This window comes from Aristolochia californica, unplaced genomic scaffold (genome assembly GCF_029961685.1).
Source record: "Aristolochia californica isolate CCGP_79_NKW_82.1479 unplaced genomic scaffold, dmAriCali1.0.hap1 SCAF_2, whole genome shotgun sequence".
In the NCBI taxonomy this organism is placed as follows: domain Eukaryota; kingdom Viridiplantae; phylum Streptophyta; class Magnoliopsida; order Piperales; family Aristolochiaceae; genus Aristolochia; species Aristolochia californica.
This window is the reverse complement of record NW_027181881.1, coordinates 36099000-36126155: the sequence shown is the minus strand read 5'-3', so window position 1 is coordinate 36126155 and position 27156 is coordinate 36099000. Positions and strand designations below refer to the sequence as shown.

Here is a 27156-nt window from a genome sequence, read left to right as displayed (position 1 = left end):
AAACACTTTACTTTATGCTGAAAAGAAGTGGAAGTTTGGATCTCTCAAGGAAAAGGTGCTCTCAAAGTTTTGGGTGTAAGTTTTCCTTTCTTTTATTTTCCATTTGACATAGGTTCATCTAGAACCTATTTAATCTAGATAGAAAATGCCAACTAGAGCTAGAATCTAGCCAATCTCTTTGGGAGATTGTATTTGTAAAAAACATATATTGAGCTACATGAGGCTTAAAGAGAATCGGAATCTCTTTATATAATTCCAGCTATTAGAGCTTTAAAAATAGTGTGTTAACCGTCGGTTGACTCCCACATTACTTTTTATGATAACAAAACTTAATTGAGCTAATAACTTGAAAATCTCGTATTTTAGATATTTAACCTTCAAGAGCATGTCAAGGTTTAAAGCTTCAAAGCCAAAACAAATACATCAAGTACAATTAAATAACATCTCTTGAATAAGCACCCACAAGGAAGAAGACAACGAGAATATTCGAGTTCAAGCATCAAAGACATATGTTTAAACACAGTCAATATTTGTAAGAGAGTATTCTAACTACTAGTCCTTGTGTACTTATGAGATCAGAGCTTTAAGATATAACTTGCATATAGACAAGTTTTGAATCATCATATACATCACTTAAAACATGTTAAAGCACTTAAAGAGAAATTCTCATGTTTTATAAATATATATTTTTATCTAGCATTGGAATGATCAATCAGTCACTGATTGTGATTGATCATCTAGAATTGTGCAGAACAGAATTATAAAGCATGATCGATAAACCATAGTTAATTGATCGATCATCTAGGACATGGCCATTACATGCTATAATGCATAATCGATCATCCCTCATCAATTGATCACTCATAGATGTCTAGGCAAGTAGAATTTACATAGAATGGTCGATCATCCTTCCAGATTGATCGATCAATCAGAACTTTGGCAATAAGAGACTTCAAGCATGAATAATCGAATGAAAATACATTGATCAATCATATTTGTATTGCACAACCAGAGGAAATCTCAATTAATCGAACAACCACTAGTAAATATCAATCAACTTATCTTTTCTAGACCAATGGTAACATATTGATCAATCAATCCATCAATCAATAAGTCACCAGTTGATAGAAAAGTAGTCGTAATGATATATTATATATTGATCGATCAGTTACTTATCAATGATCGATTAATCAACAGTCTGATGTTTGCCAACTGACAAATAACAACTAGTTTTAATTGTGGAAATTATAAATATTCTACCAAACTATGAGTTAAGAAGAAAATGGGCATTTGTTGGTATATCTTACACCTCAAGTACTGAATTTTTACTTTTATACTCAATTCACACTTCCCTCCAGAGACGCTACCTAGGCTATACTACCCAGTTTCTTTTCTTTCCACCCACCCTCGTTCCAAATTCACATAAAAACATACACAATTTAAATTGTTTCCATTTCCTATGAAGGAGAATAGGATTAAAAACAAGAATAATGTAAATTTAAAATTTTTATTATTAAAATTTAAATAATAAAATCCTCCACATGATTATTATGTTAAAATTATAAATCCTCCACGTGAAATACTGAACAAAATAAGCCTAATCAACATTCGGCCTGATTAAAATGCGATAAATAGAAACAGATTAAATTACATGATAATCAGGTACCAATTAAAAGTTGCATTCCATATCTATAATGGATAAAACAAAAAAAACGATTAGGTAAATGGATAAATTTGTTCAAGTACATACTCAGATAAGTGTGTAAAATTGCCACCTTAGTACGTTGGAGGTGGCAGAAGTAACCACAAGAGTGAATTATTCTGTAGAGAGAGTGAAAGTGAATTTTTGACACGGAAATGATGTTTAAACAATGCGACTTTCAGGTGACTCTATTTCGTGAAGTGACTGATGCAGTACTAATTAGGAGATGCCGTCTTTACGCCTCACGTCGTTTCGAAGTGATAGGCGCAAATAGATGAACGAAGGGACTCGATCAGGAGTGTAAAAAAATTACAATCACGAACTATTACCGTTGGATAGCATGGAAAAGAATTCTTCCACCTGCATTTCATTCATTATTACACCAAATCTTTCCGAGAATATCCTTTCAACCAAGTCTCCAGTATTTGTGACCACGTCTTTGGCACTCATCTGAATGTATTTGTCCAAGTTGTAAATGGCCCCGTCTACATAATGAGATAAAGAGTTAATATGACTGCGATAGCATCAACATCAACATCAACAACACCAACAATGTACAAATTCTTAATTTCTCAAATGTTAAAAACCCATAAAATCTTCCATAAAAGACAAAATGGTGAATTGAAGCAGGATAGGTGACATTAGACAAGTGACTTGAAGAAATAAATAATATTCAAATTCAAATAGGTTACAATATATCATAAATAAAATGAATTTCAATACCAAGAGTAACTAACTGTTAGTTAAAATTTTTAGAAACAGATGATTTTGTTCGCAATTAAAATCATGTTCCTCACTGGGGAAAAAGAATGCAGATGTCAAAGGAAATAGAAGCGAATGCAAGTTTCTTGATCCTTCAACAAAAGTTTGCATAAACTGCAAAGTGACACTGCTGGATTCACTTTTGTGAAGTTTTTAACTACTCTTTACGTCAAGCTTTAACCAGTTAATGATCATAGAACTATTTTAAGATTACTACCATATTGTGAATGCACTATTTACTTTCATCAATACTCTATAAAAGTCAGTGACAACTTCTACAGCTTTGAATTGTGAATTCGTCGAAAATTTTCGAAAGAGAAAAAAAAGAATTATATCTCAAAATTCTCCTGATCTCTAATACCTCTGGCACAAGTTTATTCCTTTTAGTTATTTCAGCATTTTACATACATCTTACCTACATGCGTTGGCCAAATTCACTTATTGTTTCTGGCAGGGGCAAATACTCAATTTAAACTTAAACATACCATGTCTATGTATGCGGCAAAAGCAACGATTAAACAAATGCAGTGGCAAATTACCTTTTAAAAGATAAAATGGCTCAAAAAGACAAACCTTCAGCAATTATAGGCTCATATGTTGGGGGAGGAGACATCCAATGTCCATTAGGATTCTTCATGTGTCGTCTATCAGATGCAAAACAGCGAAGAAACAGTGGAGCATGTACTACACGAAAAAGTCTGGAGAAAGATAGCAAATCAGTAAGTAAATAATATAAATTTAGTATTTTAAATAAAAAAATCTTCCTTTCTTGTCATTTTTTTTTTTTTACAAACAAGTTATGCTCAATATGAGTTTCCTTCTAGATGGTTTTGGGATTCAAATAAATCAACAATAATATTCTTAAGTTTCTTGTTTATTCTCATTTTTTGCATGAATTGTCAGACGAGCTAATTGGGTCATGAAGACTAGTTCATTAGAGTATGAGTAAATAAATAAAATGAATATAAATTTGCTTGTTTCCTCAATTCTGAGGCCTCCATTTGAACTGGTAAAACTGTTCTAATCAAATCTCTTCTTGCAGGGTTACCCAATTATTCTCTCTCACTAGTACCTAGTCCGGCAAGCATAGCCTTCAAACTCAAAGCCATCCAAAGGAGATTCTAGTGAAGATGGGTAATTCAATATCCTCCAATCATGAGGGAAAGTTTGCCAATGGAAATAGGAAAGGGAATCAGAAGAATCAAATGACCAAATGGTAAAGGAGATATACCTCCAAAAGAGGCTCCACTGGGAAATAGTAATTTATGAAAAATATACTTCAATCAGTTTGAATGGATTCCAGCAGGACCTCCATGAAGGGGCACTAGAATTCAGAAAACTATTATGAAAAAAGCAACCTTTCTCGGAGTATCAGACTACATGTTACAACAGGAGCCAATGCCAAATTATAGATGGACGTATGTGTCAAATCTGGTGAGGAAAAGACCTAGAGGGGGGCTTATATGTTAGGTCTGGTGAAGAATAAACCTAGAGGGGGATGCATGTATTAAGCCTGATGAAGAATAAACTTAGAGGGGGGATGAATAAGTTTGTTAAACCTTGTAGCTATATTTGACTTCTTTTCCACATTAAGCTTAATCTTATGTGTACTCACAATCTTGTTTGAAATCCAATGCATAAACTCAATTTCACAACCAAAAGAGCATACACAAACAGTCAAACCATAAAAAACACAGAAATTTTATAGTAGTTCACAATCTTATCTTAGATTGCAAATTCACTCCAAAGGTGTTTTACACCTTTAAGTTCCACTATGCATAAGTTGCTAAAAAACATTTATAGCAAAATTGCCTCTACGACCAATTACAATGATGCCCACGTAGTGATTTATGCCTCGTAATTGACCACAGCAACAAACCTAGATAACGTCACCCTTACAAAGATTTATAGCAACAAACTAGGTTATCCAATCTAAACCCACAAAGGGATTTTTAACAGCTAACTAGGCAATCCTTCCTAAAACCCTTAAGAGGGATTTATTGCAACAGCTCACTAGGCACACCAGAGCTAGACCAAAAAAAAAAGAATTTTCAGCACCACTGGCCAACACAAAGACAGAAAAAAAAAAAAAGCAGCAGCAACAACAATGCTTATCAGCCTTTTTCTCCTCAGCCACACATGCTTCTCTCAAATTACTTGAGATGAAGATGATCTTGTTTGCCAAAGGTGTGACCCACTTTGCAATGTTACTTGCTTATAATTGTAGCCCAAGATAAAAATTTCCCAACAGGCAGATTTCACAGTTCAAACACAAACAAATAGGTTTACCAATCCTAAGTGTCTATTCAATATAAATAGCAACTCAAAGGTCCTTGAATGACCAGATTTCAAAGTATAAGCACAATGAATCAGATTGGTTTTCAAATAAGAGGATAACACATAAAGTAGCTCGACTCAAATATAATTTTACAATACAAGCTCACAAGAAATAATCTGACATATAATCAAAAGTTTACTGATACTTAACCAAGATCATTCAAAGATTTCAAAGTTTGATGATGCTTGGATTTTGAAAACACCCCGCTAATATTCAAGGCTATATAAAAACCCCTTTTTAAAATGCCCCCAACAAATCAATATACTAGAATTAGATCATTTCAAAGTATAACAGCACACACTCTAGTATGAAAGACACTAAGTAAATGATGGTTTCAAAAATGTTCTTAACTCTTTCGGTAGCTTGCTTTTCAAAAACTCAAATCTAATCTCCATATATAGAGTGTATGTGTCATTTGGAGTAGTTGTAGCAACCTCAAGACTCTTGGGACGAGATCGACTTAAATAAATGAATTTTCAATGTTTAAAAATAGAGTCATTGAATTCAAAAAGGGACTTTTATCCTATGGTAAATCTTTACAAAAACATGGGTAAAACTCTGAAATACTTAAAATTTTCATGATGAATTGTTAATCACATAGATAGATCACTTCGAGATTTTAGATACCTATTTTGGCCAAATCAAAATCTTCAATCTCATTTAAAAACTCTTTTGGAACTTGTCATTCAAACAACTATGTGCACAGCTCATACAGTCTTCATTGGACGCCTCTTCCCTCTCTTCTAGGCATTCAGCTTCTTTGAATTGGCCATTTGGACATATATAAGAACAGATGCTTCTAGTACCTTTTTTCTTTCTTTTAGGTTGAACAATCTCTGTTGGTCAATCAGCCTTCATAAATTGTTTTCCTTTTTTTTTCAGCTCAGTCGTTCGTCTTGGTAAATGGGTACTTACTGTCCTATTTTCCTCTAATATCCAATCAAAAAGTGGGAAGTTCAGTCAGATGGCCTTCTTCGCATGACTTCATTTTCTTCTTTTTCTTCTCTTATGTTCATTGGGCTTATTGTTCAATCATCTGGTGAATGGACTCTAATTGGGCCTTTTATCTCTTCTGTCTGTTTAGATGGTCGTCCTTTTTTACCTTCTTTATCATGACCAATCAGACGATGGCTTTACTTCATCCAGTCTAATGGACTTGCCTTGCTCACTATTCTAAGCGATCTTGTTTAGTCGAACAGATATGCTGTCAAAAATTTCTTTTAGAGGCTTTTTAAACTACAAGGCACACCTAATGTACATCATTAGTAACTTAGTATTTATTATCATCAAAATTATCTCAATGAGGATCTTGAGGCCAATATTTTCCCCCTTGCTATGATGACAAACACTCATAAGCATATAAAAATATAAGTGCAAACGAGTGTATAAATATGAATGATCATTGAAAAACTCCTCTTGAGATTTATATCTAACTATTTCATCTTGACTCCCCCTAAGTCCAATACTATGTTTATTTTCCCCTTCAATTTATTTGACTTGAGAATTTCACTCAAATTTTTCTCCCCTTTTGTAAGCATTTTGACATGCTCACATCAAATTTTCTCCCCCTTCTAAGAATTGTTATGTCCTCATTCAAATTTTTATATGGCTCATGATTTTTCTCCCCTTTTTGGCATCATAAAAATTTATAACCTTATAGATATGCTCCCCCTTTAGTTATTGCATTTACTTCCCCTTTTACGGGTATGTACATTCTATTATACACATCTACTCTCCCCCAATATGTTCATACATATTATCATTCATAAGTAGTCACAAATAACATTACAATCAGAGTACAATCCTCGGATCTTGAGATCATACATTGTCTCAATTTTCACATATTCAAGAAATCACACAATAATCAAAACAGTTTGTTAAGGCTAGGGATTTAGCTTATTTTGTGCAGTTGAGATAGTATTAGCTCCTCCCTCACCTAGGTCTACTAAGTGGCTTCCTAGAGGCTAATATTCATCCTCCTACATGCAGTCCCTTCATCATCACTTGTCTAAGGTGATTTGCCTCATTTCAGGCTACTTTTTTCTCCTTCTTACTATTTCTCCATTTATGGGTTTCTCCCCCTCATATAATTTACTTCATCTTCTTTCTTAATTTCAATTTTGATTTTCCACTTTAACATTTTCAGCTTCAGTTTCAGCTTTCCTTCTCCTTTTACTACTATGAATGAGATTTGATGATTTCAAAATATGAGCTCTATCTCATTCTCCTTCGACACTTCTTTGCCCGAATTTGAATGTCTACTGGTCATGATAAAAAAACATGTAAAGCATATGGTCACAAAATCACACAAATGTTTGAATAATTTTGAAAAATAGTTCAGATAAAGCATTCATAATATCCACAATGAGTCTCATTACAGGACTAAGAAATGATTACATCATTACACACAATGGGGCAACCTAACACAATCAACACGGACTAGGTTATATCCACATGTTTATCTAGTTCCTTCCTTATTGCATTCTTCTAAGCTGGAATTCTTTCATCAGATCCTTTTTAGTCTTCCTCTAGGCTGGAGTGACTTTCTAGGCAAGAACCGTCTTCCTTGCAATGTTTCTCGCCACTAGGATTCCCTTTTCCACCTTCTTTATCCTTTTTTTCATTCTCCTCCTTTTCTTAACTACATTCCTCTTCACTTGTTTCTTCTTCAGATGAGATGCCATGATTTCAAACTTTGGCTCCATCTCATTCATCTCCCATTTCTTTAACACTTTGCATCTAATATGCTCAACCTTTTAGTTAAGCATCTCTTCTGACTCTTTCACTCCAAGATGCCTCATCACTGGGTTCCTCTACCTTGACTAGGTTTTGTTCTCTCCTCCAAGGATCATGTCGGGGTAAATAGGGCACTAAACATTCTTGATGTTACCCTCCCTTTTCATTAGTCAACTATGGTCTTTTCTCCCTAACTCACTCTTATTTGTCTCTTTCTACTCGCATCCCTCTACTTTTGTTGTCACCATATGCTTTCAACTTCATTTTTTTCTTGTAAAGGAAGTTACTTTTTAAATGAATATTTCCTAAATTAGCTTATTTCGTCAAAATGAAAAATCATGGGCCCAATGGAACGGACCAGCTTCATCTAGAGGGGATTTCTAAGGGAACCTAATCCAAGGTTAATTTTTCTGGGAGACTTCCTTTCCTAAGTTTCCCAACAGTTCATACATTCTTCCTTAACTTATTGAGCTTATTGAGGCAATTTGAAGCACCTTTTCATTTATGCCGACGCAAATCAAATTCTCTTAAGTACAATCACAAACATTTTCAACCCAACTTAAAATTTTTGAATTCCCATGGGTTTTCATACCTCTGACAGTAGCCGTTCTGCCAGATGATATCTGTTCGAATGGTTCTCCTGTTCTTGCTCTCAAGAAACGTCTGTTCAATTCTCCGTTCAAACAGACAAATCAAACAGTCATTTCCGAAACACACTATGTCACTCTGTTCAGCTTACTATCCAATCTGTCGTTCGACCAAATGGTGCTTAAGGCATGTTGATTTTACATGCACCGTTCGAAAGGCCTATGGGCATTCCACTGCCTTTGCCATTAAGACCTTTAGTCCTTCGAGAAAACCTTTTTCTATCAATCTTACTTTACCTCAGGTTTTCCTAATCATTCAACTGAAGATTGCTCATTCCTGTTAGATCTCATGAAGAAGCTGAAAGCCTAACATTTTAAATCTCAGGGTCAAGATGGTAAATTTGCCAACTTTACCATTACCCAAATTCTAATGGGGCGTTCATAAGATTTGAGTTTTACATGAATGTATTCTAATACTCAAAGATGGAGCTTAATTCAGACATCCAACGGTCTCATGCCTCTAGGCACTCAAGCAACTCATACTCATACAATGAAACAGGCAGGGCACATACATCAACCAATAACATCGCTTAGATGAAAATTTCAAAATTTATGGTATAATCTTTGAGGAAATTCAGGGATGGCTGATATGCAATTTTTAATGACAATCATTTGATTTCCTTGCCTAATTTTCTTGTAAGATGAGGACACTAATCCTAGTTTCGTTTGATCTAACGTCTAATGCTCATATCAAATTCAAACTATAAAAGACATTTGGCACTATTCTAACATATCTTTTACCTTTGAACTTTATAGAGATGTACCCATACACTCCAAAACTCAAGAAATGAGTTGGATTGGACAACTCAAACAGTCACCACCAGTCAAGCTCAATTTGAATTAACAATTTTGGCTCAAGTCTAGGTTCTCAACTTAAAGATTTTTCAATCATAACCTAGAGTCACTGTGCTTTGCAAAGATCTACATAGATTTAACTGTTTCATCATGACCTTCCAAAATTATTATGAGTGAATGAATGCTTAATAATCATTTGAAAATATAAGCAGGTTCAAATTACATTGGGCATAACTAATTAACACTTTAGAGAATAATAGCCAGCTAGGCATAAATTACTTATGCATACATCTCAATTCAAGAGTGACAATCAGAATTAAAATGCATAATAAAGAAATCACAGACTTCACAATATTAGCAAAATGTGTGTCGTGAGATGAGATTCTCAAGATCTTAAATACACATAACATTTAGTTTCAAGTCTGGCTATTTAAGATATTAATGCCTATCATGCTTATGAGTATCATCTAGCTCAATGATCAACTTGGGTCATAAGCTTCTATCAACAACGTGAAGCTAAGGGGCTGCTAGTTCTTTTGGCTTATATGAAGCCATTCTAAGAATACTTTTTTTATACCGAGCTTCGCTTGTGTATGCATATGCATTTTTCACATCATAAACAAATAGAATTCTAAGAGGTATGGTTTTCTGCTTCATTGAGAAACGTATGGATTTCAAATTATCAGCCTTTATTGGCTCCTAGAATTTAGGCGTTTTTATAGAGAGGTATAATGGATTTCCTTAAGCAATTTGATTTTTCCTTTTAATGTTCAGTCATGGGAGAATTTCCCAATTTTCATTCCAAGTTAGAAAATCAACATGCATCAAAATGATCAAACACCATTTCACAATTTTGGAGCATGTCCTTTTGAGCCATTTATATTATTCTCACAACTTGAAGGATGAAGGTATTTGAGATTCAACCCAAAAAAAAAAAAAAGGTATTTGAGATTCAACCAAGTTTTGGCTGCTTCACATTGCAAGCATGAGGAAGTTTCTAAAGCATACTCTATTCCCAAATCACTCATGTCTGTAATTTTTAATATTTGGCTTGTGTAATTTGCATACAATACAAATTAAGAAGGCTTGGGCAATTTGCAATTTTCAGCTCATGTTTGACTAACACAAGATTTTACTTATAACAAGGGTATAGGCAAACTAACAAGATGATTATCTTAGTTGAGCTATGCTCACATTGTTGAGGGAATTACTCTTTGGCAATGACTTTTGACAATAAATATAAAAGTTTGAATTCAATGTCAAAGTCCATACTAGGTAGCATACAAGTTAATTTAACTAATCAAGCATATAATTTCAATTCATTTTAGAATTTTAAAATCTAGCACAACTGAAACCTAGTTTTTTTTTTTTTTTAAAGGACGTATATATTAACAAAAAGAATTACAAAGAAACCAGGAGCAAATCCCTAACAACAAGAGATTGAAAGGTTGCTCCTGACTTGGCAAGCACAACTGAAACCTAGTGCTAGTCACAAGTCGAACATTGTAAATACTAATTCTATACACAAAGTTATCTAGCTTGCCTTAATTTGATTTTCAATATTGAGTTCTCTTGTCAAACTTGTGATTCATCTCCAACAAGACAAGACATGATACAATAGCTTGCCTTACCCCCCCCCCCCCCCCTTGAAACCCACCACCACCCACGAACCCTCATTCTGGCCCACCTCTCCGAGTAGAGAAGAGCTCTGATCGATCAGAGCGAACCAATCCACTGCAGCAGAAACAGTTTGCACCGATAGCAAAAGCCCCCCCACTCGAACCCGGAAGACGAGTCGAAATGGCAAACGGTCGTCAGGCGAACTTCAAGAAGAAGAATCAGGATGGAGAATCCGGAGGAGATGCAGTTCAAAAATGGAAAAGGATCCATCTCCATCCAGAAATCAAAGAACATAAACAAATCCTTTTTCCGCATCACTTCCAGTTCAGGAGCAAAAAAATCCTTCATCTCCATACCCAGCCAAGCGCTGGAAGCGTTCGGCATAATTTTGGTCAGCGTATGCAGAGGCAAGATGGGACGAAGTCATGGAAGATCTCTCTTCACCAAATAGTTGGAATTCCAAATGCACACGCAATATCATGGAAGTAGGCTTGAATGTTCCATCACGCAAAGAAGAGGGAGTAAAATCATGGGGATGATCTTCCTCCCCCAGAGTCCCCAGTCGGGGATGGGTTGGAAGAACTTCCACACAGTGATTTTTCAATTATCTCAGAAGACGGAAATAAGCAAACTTTCCATGCTCCCTCAAAAATCCGATACCACCCCCCAGAAAAAACCTACTGCCACAACCCTCCTCATCTCCAGAAAAAAAATACTCCCATACAAATCAATTGTTTGTCTTAGGAAAGCGAATTGCCACCTCCTCTACCCAAAAAAATTCTAAATATCCTAGATACAAATGAAAAGCTTCCGCCTCTCCCCACCTATAAATTCAGTCACCACAGGAACCACATCTCTTTGTCTCTTCCCGACCAAGCCCTGAAAGATGGACGGAAGCGCCTATCAATGGCGGTAATCATCACAATGCACCCAGATTCCAATTAATGCAAATCATATTGAGGACTGGATCAGAGGAAAACCCTGGAGGACTCTGGACATCATGCACATTCAAGCTCAATGTGGGTTGCTGGTCTCCAAAACGCAAGAAGACAGAGATGAGCTGTTCCGTTTAAAAAATGATACTGCATCCCCAATTGTGAGTATGGCTTGCTGGACTACTGGCCTCACCTTGACCAGACAATGGATTATTGCTCGAGGCATTCCACCGGAGCTCCAATGATGACATACATTGGAAAGCCTGGCCAACATCTATGGAGAGCTTGCTTGGGCAGAAGAAAAATCTACGGAACTGCTCACAGTAAATTTTCTCATTAAGATAAAGACCCATGTAAGTGGCTCGCATCTCATTGAACTCCACTCTGGAGAACTTTCTGCTTGGATCACTCTGGAGTTTAGGGAGATGACCTGTCTCCCCTCCATGAACCCTGACTCGCAAGCTTTCGAGTCGACCCAATCTAGACACTTTGGATCGCCGAGTACTGAGTCTAATCGGTTCCGAGCTTGCCCCAAGTTTTGCTCAGGGGAAACCAGGCCAGCTCAGGGAACAGCCATGACCATCAGCCAAGGAACCGTACAAAGGGAAAATCTTTTCCTCGAAAATCCAAAAATCCAGAAAATCCAAAAGTCCAACTTCCACACCCCCCCCCCCCTCAAAACCCATCATCACCCCCCCTCGAATTCCCCACCCCTCCGCCACGACCTAACTATATACTTCCGGAAAACCAAAACATTAACCCATCCGTCACCTCACCGCCTCCCGATACGACCACCCTCTCACTTTTTCCAATCACCCCCAAATGTTATCTTTCCCCCATCCCATTACAAATCTTCAACCTGAACCCCACCATGGAAGCAACAAGTTCCAAAACCAAAACTCCCACCACCCCTCCTCTGAAATAGCCGACCCCGAATTAGAAAAAAGATCTTTAGTTACCCCTTTCACTTTTACCTACTCCAGAAAAAAGAGAAAGGGCAAAGCACAAGTCACCTCCCCCCAGAAAATCAATACACCCCCTGTCCCACTCCTACCCTCCCACAACCAACAACAAACTTTATGTCTGCTTACGACCTGGGTACCCAATCACAGCCTCTGCCCCAACCCCAACCTAAGTATGCTTCCCCACACCCAATAACAGACTTTTTGTCTACTTACTTCCCGGATACCCAGCCGCTGCCCCAGTCCCGGCACCAGCCCCTACCTGAGGATGATCTCCTCCTATTTCTGGAAAAACAAAAATTAGATCTTCCATCGAAAGAATACAACGAACTAGCCGAACTTGTGTGGATCTTCAGCTCTTACCACCACGAGGCTTCTCGCCAATGGGAGAAGGATTTCAACCTACCAGTTTCTAAATGATCATCATGTCATGGAATGTCAGAGGAATCAGCTCACACTCTTAAGCACGCCACTATCAAAGCAGCCCTTTTGGAATGTAAGCCAAAAATTGTAGTTCTTGTTGAAACGAAGCTACAAAATTTTGATTACTCTATTGCTTGCGATTTATGGTATGGTTTGGACCCTGGATGGGCAACGGTTGATGCTATTGGGCACTCGGGTGGCATTCTTGTCATCTGGGACCCAAAAGCAGTAGACACTAATATCTGCCAACTGGGTCAATACTCCATTGGCATTTGCTTTCACGATTACTTTTTTGGCACTTCATGGGCTCTAGCTGGTGTGTATGGTCCAACTAGGCCTTCTAATCGTGCCTCTTTCTGGGAGGAATTATTTCAACTAGTCCATTTATGGGATCTGCCTTGGCTTCTAGCCGGTGATTTTAACTCCATTCTACTCTACTCTGAAAAAACCCATCCCGCGCCCAGAACTACTCTTGCCATGAGAGCCTTCTCTGATCTCATTTGTAGTCACGAACTTTTAGAAATTTCTCTGTCCGGGAAAAAATACACCTGGTCAAATGGCCAGTCTCCTCCAATCCTTTCAAAGTTGGACCCTTTTTTTTGCTAACAATGAATGGCTCAATCTTTTCCAAAATGCATTTGGCCAAGTCCTCAACAAAGTCAGTTTTGATCATTGGCCAATTCAAATTAACACCCTCCCCCCTACCTGAGGGTGCTCTCCCTCCGCTTTGAAAATTTTTGGACCCTTTTGGAAGTTTTCAACTCTTCCATTCCAGTCTGGTGGCAAGAATTGGATCATCACCCTAACCCTGGCTGGAAACTCGCCCTTAAATTGAAAGCTTTGAAGTCAAAGATTCGTTTGTGGTTTTTTCTCATCGTGCTATTGCTGCTTCTAGGAAGGATTTGGTTCGTCATCGCATCTCGGAGCTCGACCTACTGGAAGAGCAAAGGTCCATTTCTCCCTCTGATTTAATCCTTAGAAGTCAATTAAATTCTGAGCTTTCTTATCTGCTTCGCTACGAAACTGTCCGCTGGAAACAGTGCACAAGATTTCGCTAGATGGCCGAGGGGGATGGAAATACAAAGTTTTTCCGTGCTATTGCCTCGGCCAGAAGGAGGCTTAACTATATCACTTCCCTCTGTCACGGAGACCAAGTGATTACGGATAGCCCCTCTATCTCTAATGTTTTTGTGAAGTTTTTCTCAGAACTGTATTCTGAAGAGTGTTTTAATCGGCCGAAGCTGCCCCAACTCGATTATCTGCGAATCTCTTCGTCTGAGGCAACTGACTTGGAAAAGGAATTCAGCATAGAAGAAATAGATTCGGCAGCAATGGGGCTTCCAAAAGACAAAGTGTCTGGACCGGACGATTTTAATGGTGAGTTTTACCACAAATATTGGGATACCATTAAATCGGATGTTTATGCATTTGTCCAGAATTTCCACCAAGTCGGCATCACCCATAAGGTTGTAGGTGCTTCCTTTATTGCCCTGATCCCAAAAAAATCTCCTGCCAATTTTCCACAAGACTTTAGACCAATCAGTCTCACCACAAGTTACTATAAAATCATAGCCCGTCTGCTTGCTAATCGTCTTTGGACCCACCTTTCCAAAAGTATAAGCCCTTGCCAAAGTGCCTTTATCCGGGATCGAAATATCTTAGACTCTGCCATGGCTGCCCATGAACTCCTGGACACCTTCAAAAAATCAAATAGGCCAAGATCCGTCCTAAAAATTGATTTTGAAAAGGCCTTTGACCGAGCAAACTGGAAGCTAATTGATTACCTTCCGGACATAATGGGTTTTGGCACTCTGTGGAAATTTTGGATGAGAAGTTGTATCTCCTCTCCATCTTTTTCATTCCTAGTAAATGGGATGCCTTGCAGCTATTTCAAAGCTACGAGAGGAATTAGACAAGGTGACCCATTGTCCCCATTTCTCTTCACTCGCTTGGGGAACATCTTGCTTCTATGGTCTGATTTGCCAAAAGAACTGGTTAGCTCAATCCTATCTCAAATGACCCTGGCCAAGATATTCCGTTATTACAGTATGCTGATGATACTATTTTTTTTGAAGAAGGTACCTTGAGTCAAAATCTCTCACTTGAAAACTCTACTCAACCTCTTTGAGTTGTCTTTTGGTCAAAAGGTAAGTCGGGCTAAATCATCTATTTGGGGTTTCAATATTGATCTTTCGGTTCTAAATTCCATGGCTAACTATTTGGGTTGTAAAGTTGCCTCCCCTCCGGGCACATATTTGGGACTTCCTCTTTCTCCTGTCTTACCCTCAAAATCTGCTTGGCACCCTGTCATTGAGCGTCTTGAAGGTAGACTTGCCTCCTAGAGAGGAAAATTCTTATCCAAAGCTGGTAAACTTACTCTTATTAAGTCTTGTTTACACGGTATTCCGTCTTATTTTCTATCTTTGTACCGTTGCCCTGTCTCCGTAAAAAATAGAATAGAGTTTTTAAAAAGAAAATTTTTATGGGGTGGCAAAATGGTGAAAGAAAATATTGTCTAGTGAAATGGGTTGATGTTTGTAAACCTTTTTCTAAGGGTGGCCTTGGGATTCGTGACACTGTAACAACAAACTTTGCTCTGCTTATGAAGTGGATCTGGAAATTTAATATGTTCTTGACTCTGATTTGGTGGAATATAGTGGCGGGTAAAGCAGACAAGTTCTCTGGCTGGTGGACAGAAGGAGGAAAATATAACAGATTATCTCCTGTCTGGAAAAAAATAGCAAGTTTGTTACCTATCTTAAAAAATGTTGTCAAGTGTTACATTGGATCTGGCAGTAGGAAAATTTTTGGACAGATTGGTGGATAGGCCCGACTAGTTTAAATTCTAGCTTTGGTCAAATTTCTCTCTTGCCAGAAACAAGGAGGTGAATATTTCAGTAGTCGGGCAGAATTCTTGTTAGGGGAATTTAAACCTCCGAAGAGCGTTGACAGAAGCAGAAACCCTAGAAGCCACCGAACTCATCACGAGATTATCTTCGGTTCGTATCAGAAATGCTCCAGACAGCCTGATATGGACACCTTGTCCCAAAGGTACGTTTTCTACTTCAACTGCCTATAACGCTATTCTCTCTCCCCCCGCTGCTCAATCCTGTCACCCATCAGCCATTGTGTGGTCCTTACACGTGCCTCTAAGAGCAAAATTCTTTATCTGGACAGCATGCCAAAACAAAATCTTGACCTCTGATTCGCTAATACACCGGAGAACGCATATTTCGGATCCCCTGTGCCCGTTTTGCCTGACCTTCACTGAAATTGCGGATCATATATTACTTCATTGTAATTATGCTCACTCGGTTTGGACTAAACTCATCAGCAAAATTGGTCTGCAATACTGCTCCTCCCAAAATCTCATATCTACAATTCATACGATTACAAAGGTTAATCTCCCTAAGCTTGGAAAGCTATTAATCTCCTGCTGCGTTGGTCACATCGCCTGGGCCCTATGGAAAGAATGGAATAACAGAAGGTTTAATAGTAAATCTCTTTCCGAAAATATTCTTAGCAACAAAATTGTTGGGCAAGTTACTTCCTGGATTCTTATGAGAAAATAATTTAAAATTCTCGAAGGAATTAACATATGAGAAAATTGGGATCTTGTTGCAAAAATGTCTCACCTCCCCCGCCCTCCGATTATGGAAACTTGGTCTCTTCCCCTAGTTGGATATTTTAAATTGAATTACGATGGAAGCGCGTTGAGTTGTCTGGGGCCTGCTAGATATGGAGGGGTTATTCATGACGATAAAGGAAAACTTCTCTCTTTTTCCGGGCCAATAGGGATATCAGATTCAACAACAGCCGAGTTGTCTGGATTGTTTAATGGCCTAAATTTGTTTCATTAGAGGATGGTAGGACTTTTATATGTCGAAGGCGATTCTCAAGTTGTCATCAATTGGTATAAGAAGACATGCAAACCTCCTTGGCGTCACTGGGATCTTTTTTTATGATATATGTACTTTAATTTCTCAATTAAAATGTATGTGGAATTATATTCCTAGATCCGCTAATCACTTAGCGGATGGTCTTTTTTTTTTTTTATAAAGATGTATTTATTTTAACAAGAGAAAATTTACAAAGGGAGGGAGCAAATCCCTTACAACAAGAGATTGCAGGGAAGCTCCCTCCTTGGCAAGCACGTTTGCTGCCGAATTTGTAGATCTCGGAATGTGAGACCAAATACAAGACAAAGATGATACAATATCCAAAATCTCCTGAAATGTGTCTCAATGCCTACATGGGCGAGGGGAATTACGCTGGCACCAACCAATCACTACCTTAGAGTCCCCTTCAATGTGAATAGGCCCACTGCAATTGTCTCTGAACACCCGAAGCCCATTAAGAAGGCCATGTAACTCTGCCAATATAGAGTCAGAGATACCTAAAGGACCAGCAAAGGAGAAACACTGATTTCCAGATGAATCCGAAATCACGCCCCCAAAACCAGCGATCCCTGGATTGCCAAGAGAAGAGCCATCAAAATTCAATTTTAGGTAACCAGTCTCCGAGGGAGTCCATTCCTTCATAACTTGAACCTTGGTTCCAATGTGCATCCATACCAACTTGTTCTAGTTATCTCAAATGGTGGTGCCCTTGAAAGAGCAAAAAGGCTTTTTAGTCAATAGGCAGGTGGATATTTGCTCTGTCACTCTATCAACTACTCTAGCCTCAGATTCACTTTTAGCATCAAATCGCCTTCTATTCCTTTCATTCCAAAGCCCCCATGGAACGAAACTAGCACAGGCTGAGATAATCAATTTGCCGAGACCAGGAAGGGGATAGCCAATGATCGACTTGCAGAAACCTATCAGATCGGCAGCTATATGGAATTAAATCTCCAATTTTCATAAAACAAAGGTCCACACATTCCATGAGAATTGACACCGGAGAAGAGTATGGCTGGCGGATTCAACTTCATTGTTGCAAAAAGAACATAGTGGGTCTATAGATGGGTGACCACTTCTTCTGAGCACATCAGCCATGAGAATTTTACTTTGGCAGGCACTCCACATGAAGAATTTTACCTTTGGAGGGACACATGGTCTCCAGACGAAGTAGATATCATGCTCGCTTTTCGTTGGATCCCAACCATTTATGTATCTGTATGCCGAAGCAACTGAGAATTTTTCGTTTTTGTCTGGCCACCAAATGAGCTTGTCTGCATTGGAAGGCCTAATTCTGACATGATTCAAAGAATCCAATAGACCGCTGGCTTCCATAGCCTCCGTATCTGATAGACCCCTTCGAGGGTGTAGGTTCACACCACCCCCCCTCAAATGCATCGGCAACTGAAATCTCCCTTTGTGTGGAGAGAAGGAAAAGATTTCTTAAAGAGTTCCGCAAAGGTTCCTGCCCTATCCACCAGTCATCCCAAAATTTAATAGATCTGCCACTCCCGACAAAGAATCTACAGGCTGACGAGAAATTCTGAAGAAGCAGATAAATAGATCTCCATATTGAGGATAGTCCTCTCCGATTTTCTCCAGATAGTCAAGCTAAATTAGGTGTTTTTCTCCAACATCTTGTTGTGGAGGAAGGTTCTGTTTAGCAAGATCTGTATTCTTTTTCTCAGTAATATATTCACACTTCTTCTCAAAAAAAAAAAAAAATCTCCAGCAAGACCATCACCCCTATTGGTCAAACTTCTCAACCTTAAATGAATTTCGCATTTTGAGTTTCACATTTTGAGTTTTAAGCTTTGAACTTGAGAATCTCAATCACGATTCTTCATTTTCAAAACAGAATTTCTCATTGATTTGCACATGCAAATCATCTAAGGTAGAAGAAGAATTATAAACTTTGATCGAGGAGGATTAATTGATTTCAAAGTCCAAATGCTTGTTCCTCCTATGATCACTTTAGTTCATGTGGAAACGGTTTAACCCACGTAGACAAATCAATGTCTCCCAAATTGACTTGTTGATCTTTTTTTAATTATAAGTCAGCCATCTCAAGCTATTAAAGAATTTTAAATTACTTTCTCAAGGCATGGGTTGGAGACATGCTCTCCACTTATAAAGATCAAGTGACTTTGGGTACCCAATTTTGTTTGCGTCCCACAGTCCTCAGTTTTTACATTAAGTTAAGATTTCCTTTAGGTATCAAAATTTGCTTCACCCTCTTTAGCTCAGATTTCCTTATTGAGCATTCCAAAGCATAGTGACCATGCATCCACAATAGTGGTCTTTGCCACGTTCATTATATGAGTGTTGTCAATATTCCTCTTTTTCATTTTATCATTCACCCAGTCATAATTTTCTTGGAGGATGGCTTTCCTTAGAGTAATCTTCTCTAAGGCACGAAACAATTTGACGTTTTTTCTTTTAGCCAACAACTTTTGGGACTTTAAGAGCCCATTTACTTCTTGGAGCTCTAATGTCTTTTCACAAACATTTTCATATCCATTTCTCAACTATTCACGTAAATTTAGCAGGGAAGGAAAAAATTAAAAATAAAAACAACATTACATTTTAAATAGCACAGATACATGATAGATATGATAGACCTATCTGAGGTGGTATGAATGTGGTGATCATAGATCAGATAATGCAGCTCTCTCCAGTTGATAGGTCATTAAAAGGATAAGAAATCCAAATAAGGCATGGATGAAAATGGTGCGGAACACATAAATTGGAATATAAGAAAAGGATTAGTGCGGCCAAACTAAAGTAGTTGGCAGATATTATGAGAACAATGATGACAATTATAACCATCTGAAGGTTTTGCAACCATTTTGAAGAGATAATAATGCGGCTAGAAAGGTATTAAATCTTAGTTCAAACAAACTAAAAGCATATCCCCGAACTTTATCAAATTTCTAAAAATCCATCACCATCGAGGAGGAAGGAACATTTATTTTTAAAAAATCATCACAGGAAATTATAAACATTTATTTATCAGCTTAGGTTCGACAGGAAACAATTTTTTTCTTAAGCAAACTAAATAGCAATTATTAGTCATAATGATGTTCAAACAATTGCTGTAGTAAACAGCAAATAAAATTCTCAAGAAAATTCTTATGATCGTTGTTATAAACAAAAAAAAGGTCCTGATATTTCCTGAAAGAAAATCTTGATTGATCATGTGCATCACATATTAAAATCACAAATAAAGTAGTTTATCTAGACTGTCTTTAGAAAAAATAAAAGCATGTAAATGTATTGTCTAGTTGATCAAACATCCTAAATCAAGAACATCTCTTTTTTCCTCCATCATGTTCTAGGAATGATCATTTGGATGATAATACTTCCATAATACCATGGGAAGAAACCCTGAGATGATTAGTTCCTTTAAGATACAATATATGCTAGTTATCTCGTGCTAAAATTAACTACCACCCTTCATTTGGGAACAAGCAAACACAAAAGTAGATTTTAAACATCAAGGAACAAATGTTACCTGGTGAAACAAGAATCCAAGGTTAATGATGGCCGGACTGCTTCAGCTACATACTGATCTAAGGGCACAGGAAAAGGAAGAGTAGTGTCCAAATCCCAAACTTGATGAAGTGCATTACCTCTTCCATGTCTCTGAGATATTTAGTATACAATTTTGAAAACTCAACCAACAGAGGACCATTATTTTAACATATAGAAGAAAGTAATTCCTAAAAGAAAATTTCAAATATTGTATCATTCCACAGCAAGTGAAAAAATATGGAAGTACCCCTAAGTGACTCCAATGTTCAGCTTCACCTGAATACATAACACATGATAGTCCCAGAGTATCAGACCTTCAGTCCTACTGCTGGCCTTCTGATGCCACAGAGGAATCTGCATTCTCGAGGAACAAGAAAGCATATATAAAGCACAATATCATGCATCAAGTATCAAGAATAATAATTTTCTTGAAAAGGGACAATAACTGTTACATAAAAAAAGTACCAATAGTAACAAAAAGCACATGTTTATTAGTTCATTAAAAAAAAGCCAAAAAAAAAAAAAAACTTATTAAGAGTACCACTATAGAAGATTCTCGCCTAAGAACTTAAATCCATTAGAATTGTAACATTGACAGATAGGTCCTCAGAGATATATATTCATTATTAGAAGAGAAGAAAAACACTTCCTTCAATACTTCTACTGAGGAGGGCAAAAAAAATGCACTTACTCTTCTATTCTCGTTGGATATGAACACGGCAAAAAGATCACGACCTTCTCCATCAGTGACTCCCATCCTACACAGGTTTTTGCAGAGCAAATACACATTCTCCTCACTGTCATCACAATGAAATATAAGGTTTTTCTCACGATTGTCAGAAAAAAATAGACAATTGTACAAGGTATACTCTGATAATGAACTGTATCTTCGTAGAATATTTGCAACAGAAGTTCGGAAATCTTCAAGAGTTCTTGACATTTCTTACAAACGAAACAACAAATCAAATACAAGAACCATATATCAATTAAAATAAAAAGGAAAGAGAGAGATACCAGACGCTTAACGACAAGGTCTAACTTAAAACAGAAGGCAGCCAGCATACCAATAGCAAGGTGTGTGGGTGAAAGCAGAAACGTCTGGCGGAGTTAGTTCTTCCGCTGGAGAGGCCGAGACGATCGCTGGATCCGAAAGCGACATGGCTTGTTCTCAGAAATCGGGACTAGGAGTCGGCTGCGAGGTGACTGGGATCTCAACAGTCGATCCACATTGTGACTAAGTGACCGGTGTCTAATGGCTGAGTAATTGATAATTTCTTACATATTGGGCCTAAAAGGGTCCGACCTGCCTCATGTTTCGGAGATACGACCGCAAATCGCATAATCCTCGTGCGATCTATGTACTACTAACGGGCTTTTTAGAACCCACAGAAAAGGCCAAAAAAAAACGGTATTTTTTTATTATTTGATAGTAAAGAATCTTAGAGAGAAAAACAATAAAGGAAGGAAAAAAAGAAATAGAAATTTGAGAGAAAATTTTAATTATCAAAAATTTTAAATATTAATAATTTTTTTCTTTATTATTTTTCACTTATATCCAAATAAGCATAACTTATGAGTTTATCAACTTCGTTAGTATAAATATGTCTTTATTACCAAACTTATTGAAGAATTTTGTGAGCAATTTGTACTTTTGGTCATTCTTTCAAAAAGAAGCACAAGAAGATAGTTCATTCCCAAATCATATACAAAGATATCTTAAAAATTATTTAAAGACAAATCTAAAATATCTCGACATAAACCATCTAATACAAGAAAGAAATAGATAATTTGTTACAAATGTGACAATTTTGGTCATTATTCAAATCGTTGTAAAACTCAACAAAAACTTAATGCTTTAAATATAGATGAAGGATTAAAAATCTAATTAACATTTTTTTTATTAAACTCTAGTTTTGAATCCAAATCAGACAGATATTTTATCCGATTTTGAGGATTCAAGTTTTGATGAATAGTATAATATTCACTATTCAAATATCAAACTTATGTTTCTAATGAACCATTTAGGAATCAATGTGCTTACCAAAGCACAAAAAGATCGACTAGATGAAATTGATGATCCTATAATAAAACAAGAATTAATTGAGAAATACCTCAATAAAATTCATAACAAAATAAAATAAGAGAAAAATTAACAATTAAACTTTATTCCCTTAAATTAGTTATGAATTGTATGAAAAAACACAACTATACCACTACTAATCCTATCACTTCTATGGATCTCCAAAAAGAAGTGTTTCTGTAGAAAACAGAAATAAAAAATCTTAAAATTTAATTAAAAATATGATAAAATAATATCAAAATTAGACAATGAAGATCAAGAAGGATATTTTCTACAATCAATTACTTGTGTCCTTAATCAGAAATGGCACATTAAAATTCATGTTGTAATACATGAAGACTACCTACTTCATAATTTACTAGCCTTAGTAGATAGTGGAGTAGATCTCAACTGCATACAGGAAAGATTAATTCTAACCAAATACTTTGAGGAAACATCTCAAGGTCTTCATAATGCTAGTGGACAAAATATGAATGTTAATTATAAATTAAATAATGTTGTAATCTGCATTGATGACAATTGTTTAATTGTAGATTTTTTACTTGTTAAGAATTTATCTCAACAAGTCATTTTAGGGACTCCGTTTCTTAGAAAGATTATGCCAATTACATGTATAACCAGTAGAGGAATAGAAGGACATATTAAAAATGTTATGATATTCTTCCCTTTTGATTGTAGTCCTCATACTAGCTTCTTCAATGAATTAAAAATTATATCTTTTATAAAGGAAAAGAAAACCAATTATTTACAAGAAAAAATAGATTAAATATCAGATAAAACTAATACCAAAACAATTTACTTTAGAATTTTGTAGTGATATTCCTGCATCCTTTTGGAATCGAAAGAAATGTATATATGTTTCTCTACCATATGTTGACAATTTGGATGAGAAAAATATTCCAATAAAAGTTTGACCGAGTCAAATGAAAAGGGAATATTTAGATCTTTGTAAACAAAAAAATACAATCTTGATAGTAAAAAGATTAATCAGAGAATTCTACTCTCCTTGGAGTTGTACAATATTTTATGTTAACAAAAATGCTGAAAAAGAACAAGGAGTTCCTCGTCTAGTGGTAAACGTCACTCAATGATTGTTTTAAATGGATTAGATATCCTATAACAAATAAAAGGATGTTTTAGATAGATTACATTCTAAAAAATCTTTTTTCTAAATTTGATCTTAAATCAGGCTATTGGCAGATTCAAATAGATGAAAAGGATAAGAATAACACTACTTTTACTATTCCTTTTGGATGTTATGAATAAAATGTTATGCCATTTGGGTTGAAAATGTTCCTCCAAATATCAAAATATCATGAATCATATTTTTAAAAATTATAGTGAATTTTCTATAGTTTATATTGATGATATTCTTATCTTTTCTGCAACTATAAAATCTCGTTTCTAACATTTGAAAATTTTCAAAACAATTATTAAACGAAATGGTTTAATGATTTCAGCTCCAAAAATGAAATTATTTCAAACTACTATATGATTTTTGGGACATAATATTAACCAAGGAAAAATAATTCCTATTGGCAGTTCAATTGAGTTTGCATCAAAATTTCCTAATGAAATCAGGGATAAAACTCAATTACAAAGATTTTTTGGTAGTCTGAATTACATTGCAAATTACTATCTCAATCTTGCTAAAGACTCCAAACTTCTTTATGAAGATGACAAAAGAATCCTACAATTTAGACTATGAATTATACTATGACTATCCAAAAAATTAAAGCTCGAGTTCGACAGTTACCTTGTCTTACCTTAGCCAACCCTCAATGGAAGAAGGATGTTGAAACTAATGCCTTCCATATTTGATATGGAGGAATCTTAAAATAATTAAATCCAAGATCTAATAAAGAGGAATTGGTATGATTCAATTCTGACTGTTGGAAAAAGGCGCAATAGAACTATTCAACTGTTAAGCAAAAAATTCTTGCGATTGTTAAATGCATTGGAAAATTTCAGGACAATTTACTTAACCAACATTTTTTTACAAGAGTAGATTGTATAGGAGCCAAACAAATTCTTAAAAAAAATGTGAAAAATGTGGAATCTAAACAAATATTTGCTTGATGTCAGGCAGAATTAAATGTCTTTGATTTTGATATCAAATATATAAAGGAAGAAAATAACTCTCTACCTGATTTTCTCACCCATGAATTTTTGCAAGGATAAAATAATGTCACATTTTCCCGGTAGGGGAAATCCTCTCTCTACTTGAAGAGAAAGAGGTCGAGGCAGGTCAAACCCTAATAAAGGGATGAATAAAGGAAAAAATAAAGTTTCAAAAGCTTCTTCATCAACGTCAATGATGGACGTGGTTTTGGCAAAACCCAATTTTACATCTCTTGCAATTACGAACGAAATTCTGGTAATCAATCGCAAGGATATGCTCATGACTGTTGATCCTTGGAAAGTATGTTCCAAATTGTTGACATAATATTTCTTTCCAATGACCAACAACAAATCTTGGTTTTATTATGAGGGAATTCTGGCTCATACTCATTCTACGACTAATCATCACACTTTGTCCAATATTAACAAAATTGGACAATCCGATTTCTTATAGTAGGTTCACATTAACCAAATTCTCCATGATTTGGGGCAAACATAATTTTTAGGAAGAAATTGCTCCTAATAGTAAGGGGTACAATTATTGGGATTATGCCAATGTGTGGTCTAACATGTTATTATCAAAACCCTACGCATAAACATACTTGGTTTATTTCTCTCCATGTTGAAATTAAGAAGCACCTACAAAATAAAATACTTATTCCTTTAGGGGTATATAAATGGTGGGCTAAATTTGGGCGTCTAATCTCTATTCTTCCTAAATCCATTCAAGAATTATATGTCAATGGTGGGCCATACATCTTGTTATTAAGGATGTGCAAATTTTAGTTAAAGGATTGGATACATTCCTATTCTTTCTGGAATTTTCCCTTTCCTAGATATGGAAATTTTTACAACGTAATTTCCATGTACGTATGTGGAGAAAATTTGCCACTACAACCATGGAAGAAAAAATTACAAAATTATGGTTGTAATCCTGAAATGTGAAAATAAACTCTTCAATATGTGGAGCCTCCAACAAGTATCCCACCCTTTGATATTATCAAATCGCAATTAAAAAAATTCCTAACATATCTGAAGGTGAGTTATTACTCAAGGCTCATGAGTCTATTAAAGAATCATTTTTATCTAAATTTAATAAAATTCTAAATATGATAATATGTCAATCTCTGCCTATGACTCCTCGAAAGAGGGCAATCAAGATGACAACTAGGAAAACCTAGATGAAGAAGTGAATTCGATCCCAGACTCATAATTAGAAAAAAAATGATGCATCTCTTAGTGATTATTGGGATGCAATGATTCACAAAGTTCAATAAAGAATCAAGAAGAAATAGTTTTTGCAGATGGATAAGAAGAACGATTATCTGATCTCCAATCAGATGATCAATGCTTATCTCAGTCTTAATAAAAGAACAAGACAACTATTTCTGGATCCTGTGAAATTGCTTAGAGAAGAACAAGCATCAAAACACAAAATGCATACAACAAGACTCTCTAATCTTTGGGGAAAACAACAAACAAGGAGTCAAATCAACACTATCACAATGGATGAATGCTATAAAAAACCAATTGATAATTGGCCAATCATGGTCACAAAAGAAGAAAATTTATATTTTAGTGGCAAATAAATCAAAATGTCATACTGTCAAATCACGACAATTAAATAGATCAATTGAAAAATTGATGGCTTAAAAAAAGAAAAAGCCAAACTTGATGACCAACAAGTCACATCAGCTCCAGTACCGAGTCTACATCAACCACCACCACAATGACTGCAATAATGGAAGACATCAACCACCACCATAGTGTCTGCATTAATGGAAGACACATGTCAAATTTTCTGCGATGGATTTCAAAACAAGTTGAAATCAATTTGTTTCTTTTCTTAAATTTTAAGGTTTCAAATGCAATAAATAGGGAACCAGTCAATATGTTTAGGCATCAGTTGGAAGTTGTTTGAATTTTTCTCCAAGGTTGCTCGTATATGATTGTAAGTTTTTAAGTTTTATTTTAATTATATATGTGCATGCTTGAGTTGAAATTTTAAAGATTGTTCTTCTTCTTGTTCTTTTGCTTGATCCTTTCTTTTCATTATGGTATCGGAGCCATGATAGCTCATGGCTATGGGTGGAATACATATATAGGCTTGCTAGAGGTGACATGATGTAGTTGGATATATTAGAACCTATGAAATTTGGAAAAGTTGAAGTTCGTCTGTTTATTGCTCATGTTTCTCACTTGATCTTCATTAAGTCACGTTTGGGGTTAAGCCGTATTAAGTTGAGGATGGTGTGAAGGCTGAGTATTCCCTTGTAATATCGTTGACTGAAGTGTTTTGAGAAATCCGAGAGGCTAGGCAGAAAAACGATCTACTTGTTTGAAATTATACTAGTTCTGATTATGTTACTAACATCATACCACCTTCCTATGCTGCCTATAGAAGCATTCATGTTAGCATCCTTATGAGTTTGGCTAGGAATAATAGTTCTTATAAAAATTCCCAATTAGTGGAATTCAATTTACAATAAAAATTAAAAAACTAGACAATTTTGTCCATCAAACCAACTTCAACTTATATAAGGGTACTTTTACCCTTACATCCACCATGAGAATTAAAACCATGGAAACAACTTAAAATTAT

The 27156-nt window shown here is 36.0% G+C and overlaps 1 protein-coding gene across 3 annotated transcripts; it reads right to left on the bottom strand.

Annotated features, from left to right (window-relative positions):
* Positions 1-1733: 1733 nt before the first annotated feature.
* LOC137956796 (protein N-terminal glutamine amidohydrolase) lies at positions 1734-21646 on the bottom strand. Of its 3 annotated transcripts, none has more exons than XM_068804420.1 (6): positions 21418-21646; positions 21045-21150; positions 20630-20707; positions 20334-20464; positions 3038-3162; positions 1734-2187 (listed from the first exon to the last, which is right to left on the bottom strand). In XM_068804420.1, exons 1-6 carry the CDS (start codon positions 21510-21512, stop codon positions 2018-2020), a joined length of 705 nt encoding a protein of 234 aa, XP_068660521.1. In that variant the 5' UTR covers positions 21513-21646; the 3' UTR covers positions 1734-2017. The 3 variants fall into 3 exon arrangements, with proteins under 3 accessions (XP_068660521.1, XP_068660523.1, XP_068660522.1); XM_068804422.1 differs by lacking the exon at positions 21418-21646 and adding an exon at positions 21236-21274; XM_068804421.1 differs by lacking the exon at positions 20630-20707.
* Positions 21647-27156: the final 5510 nt, after the last annotated feature.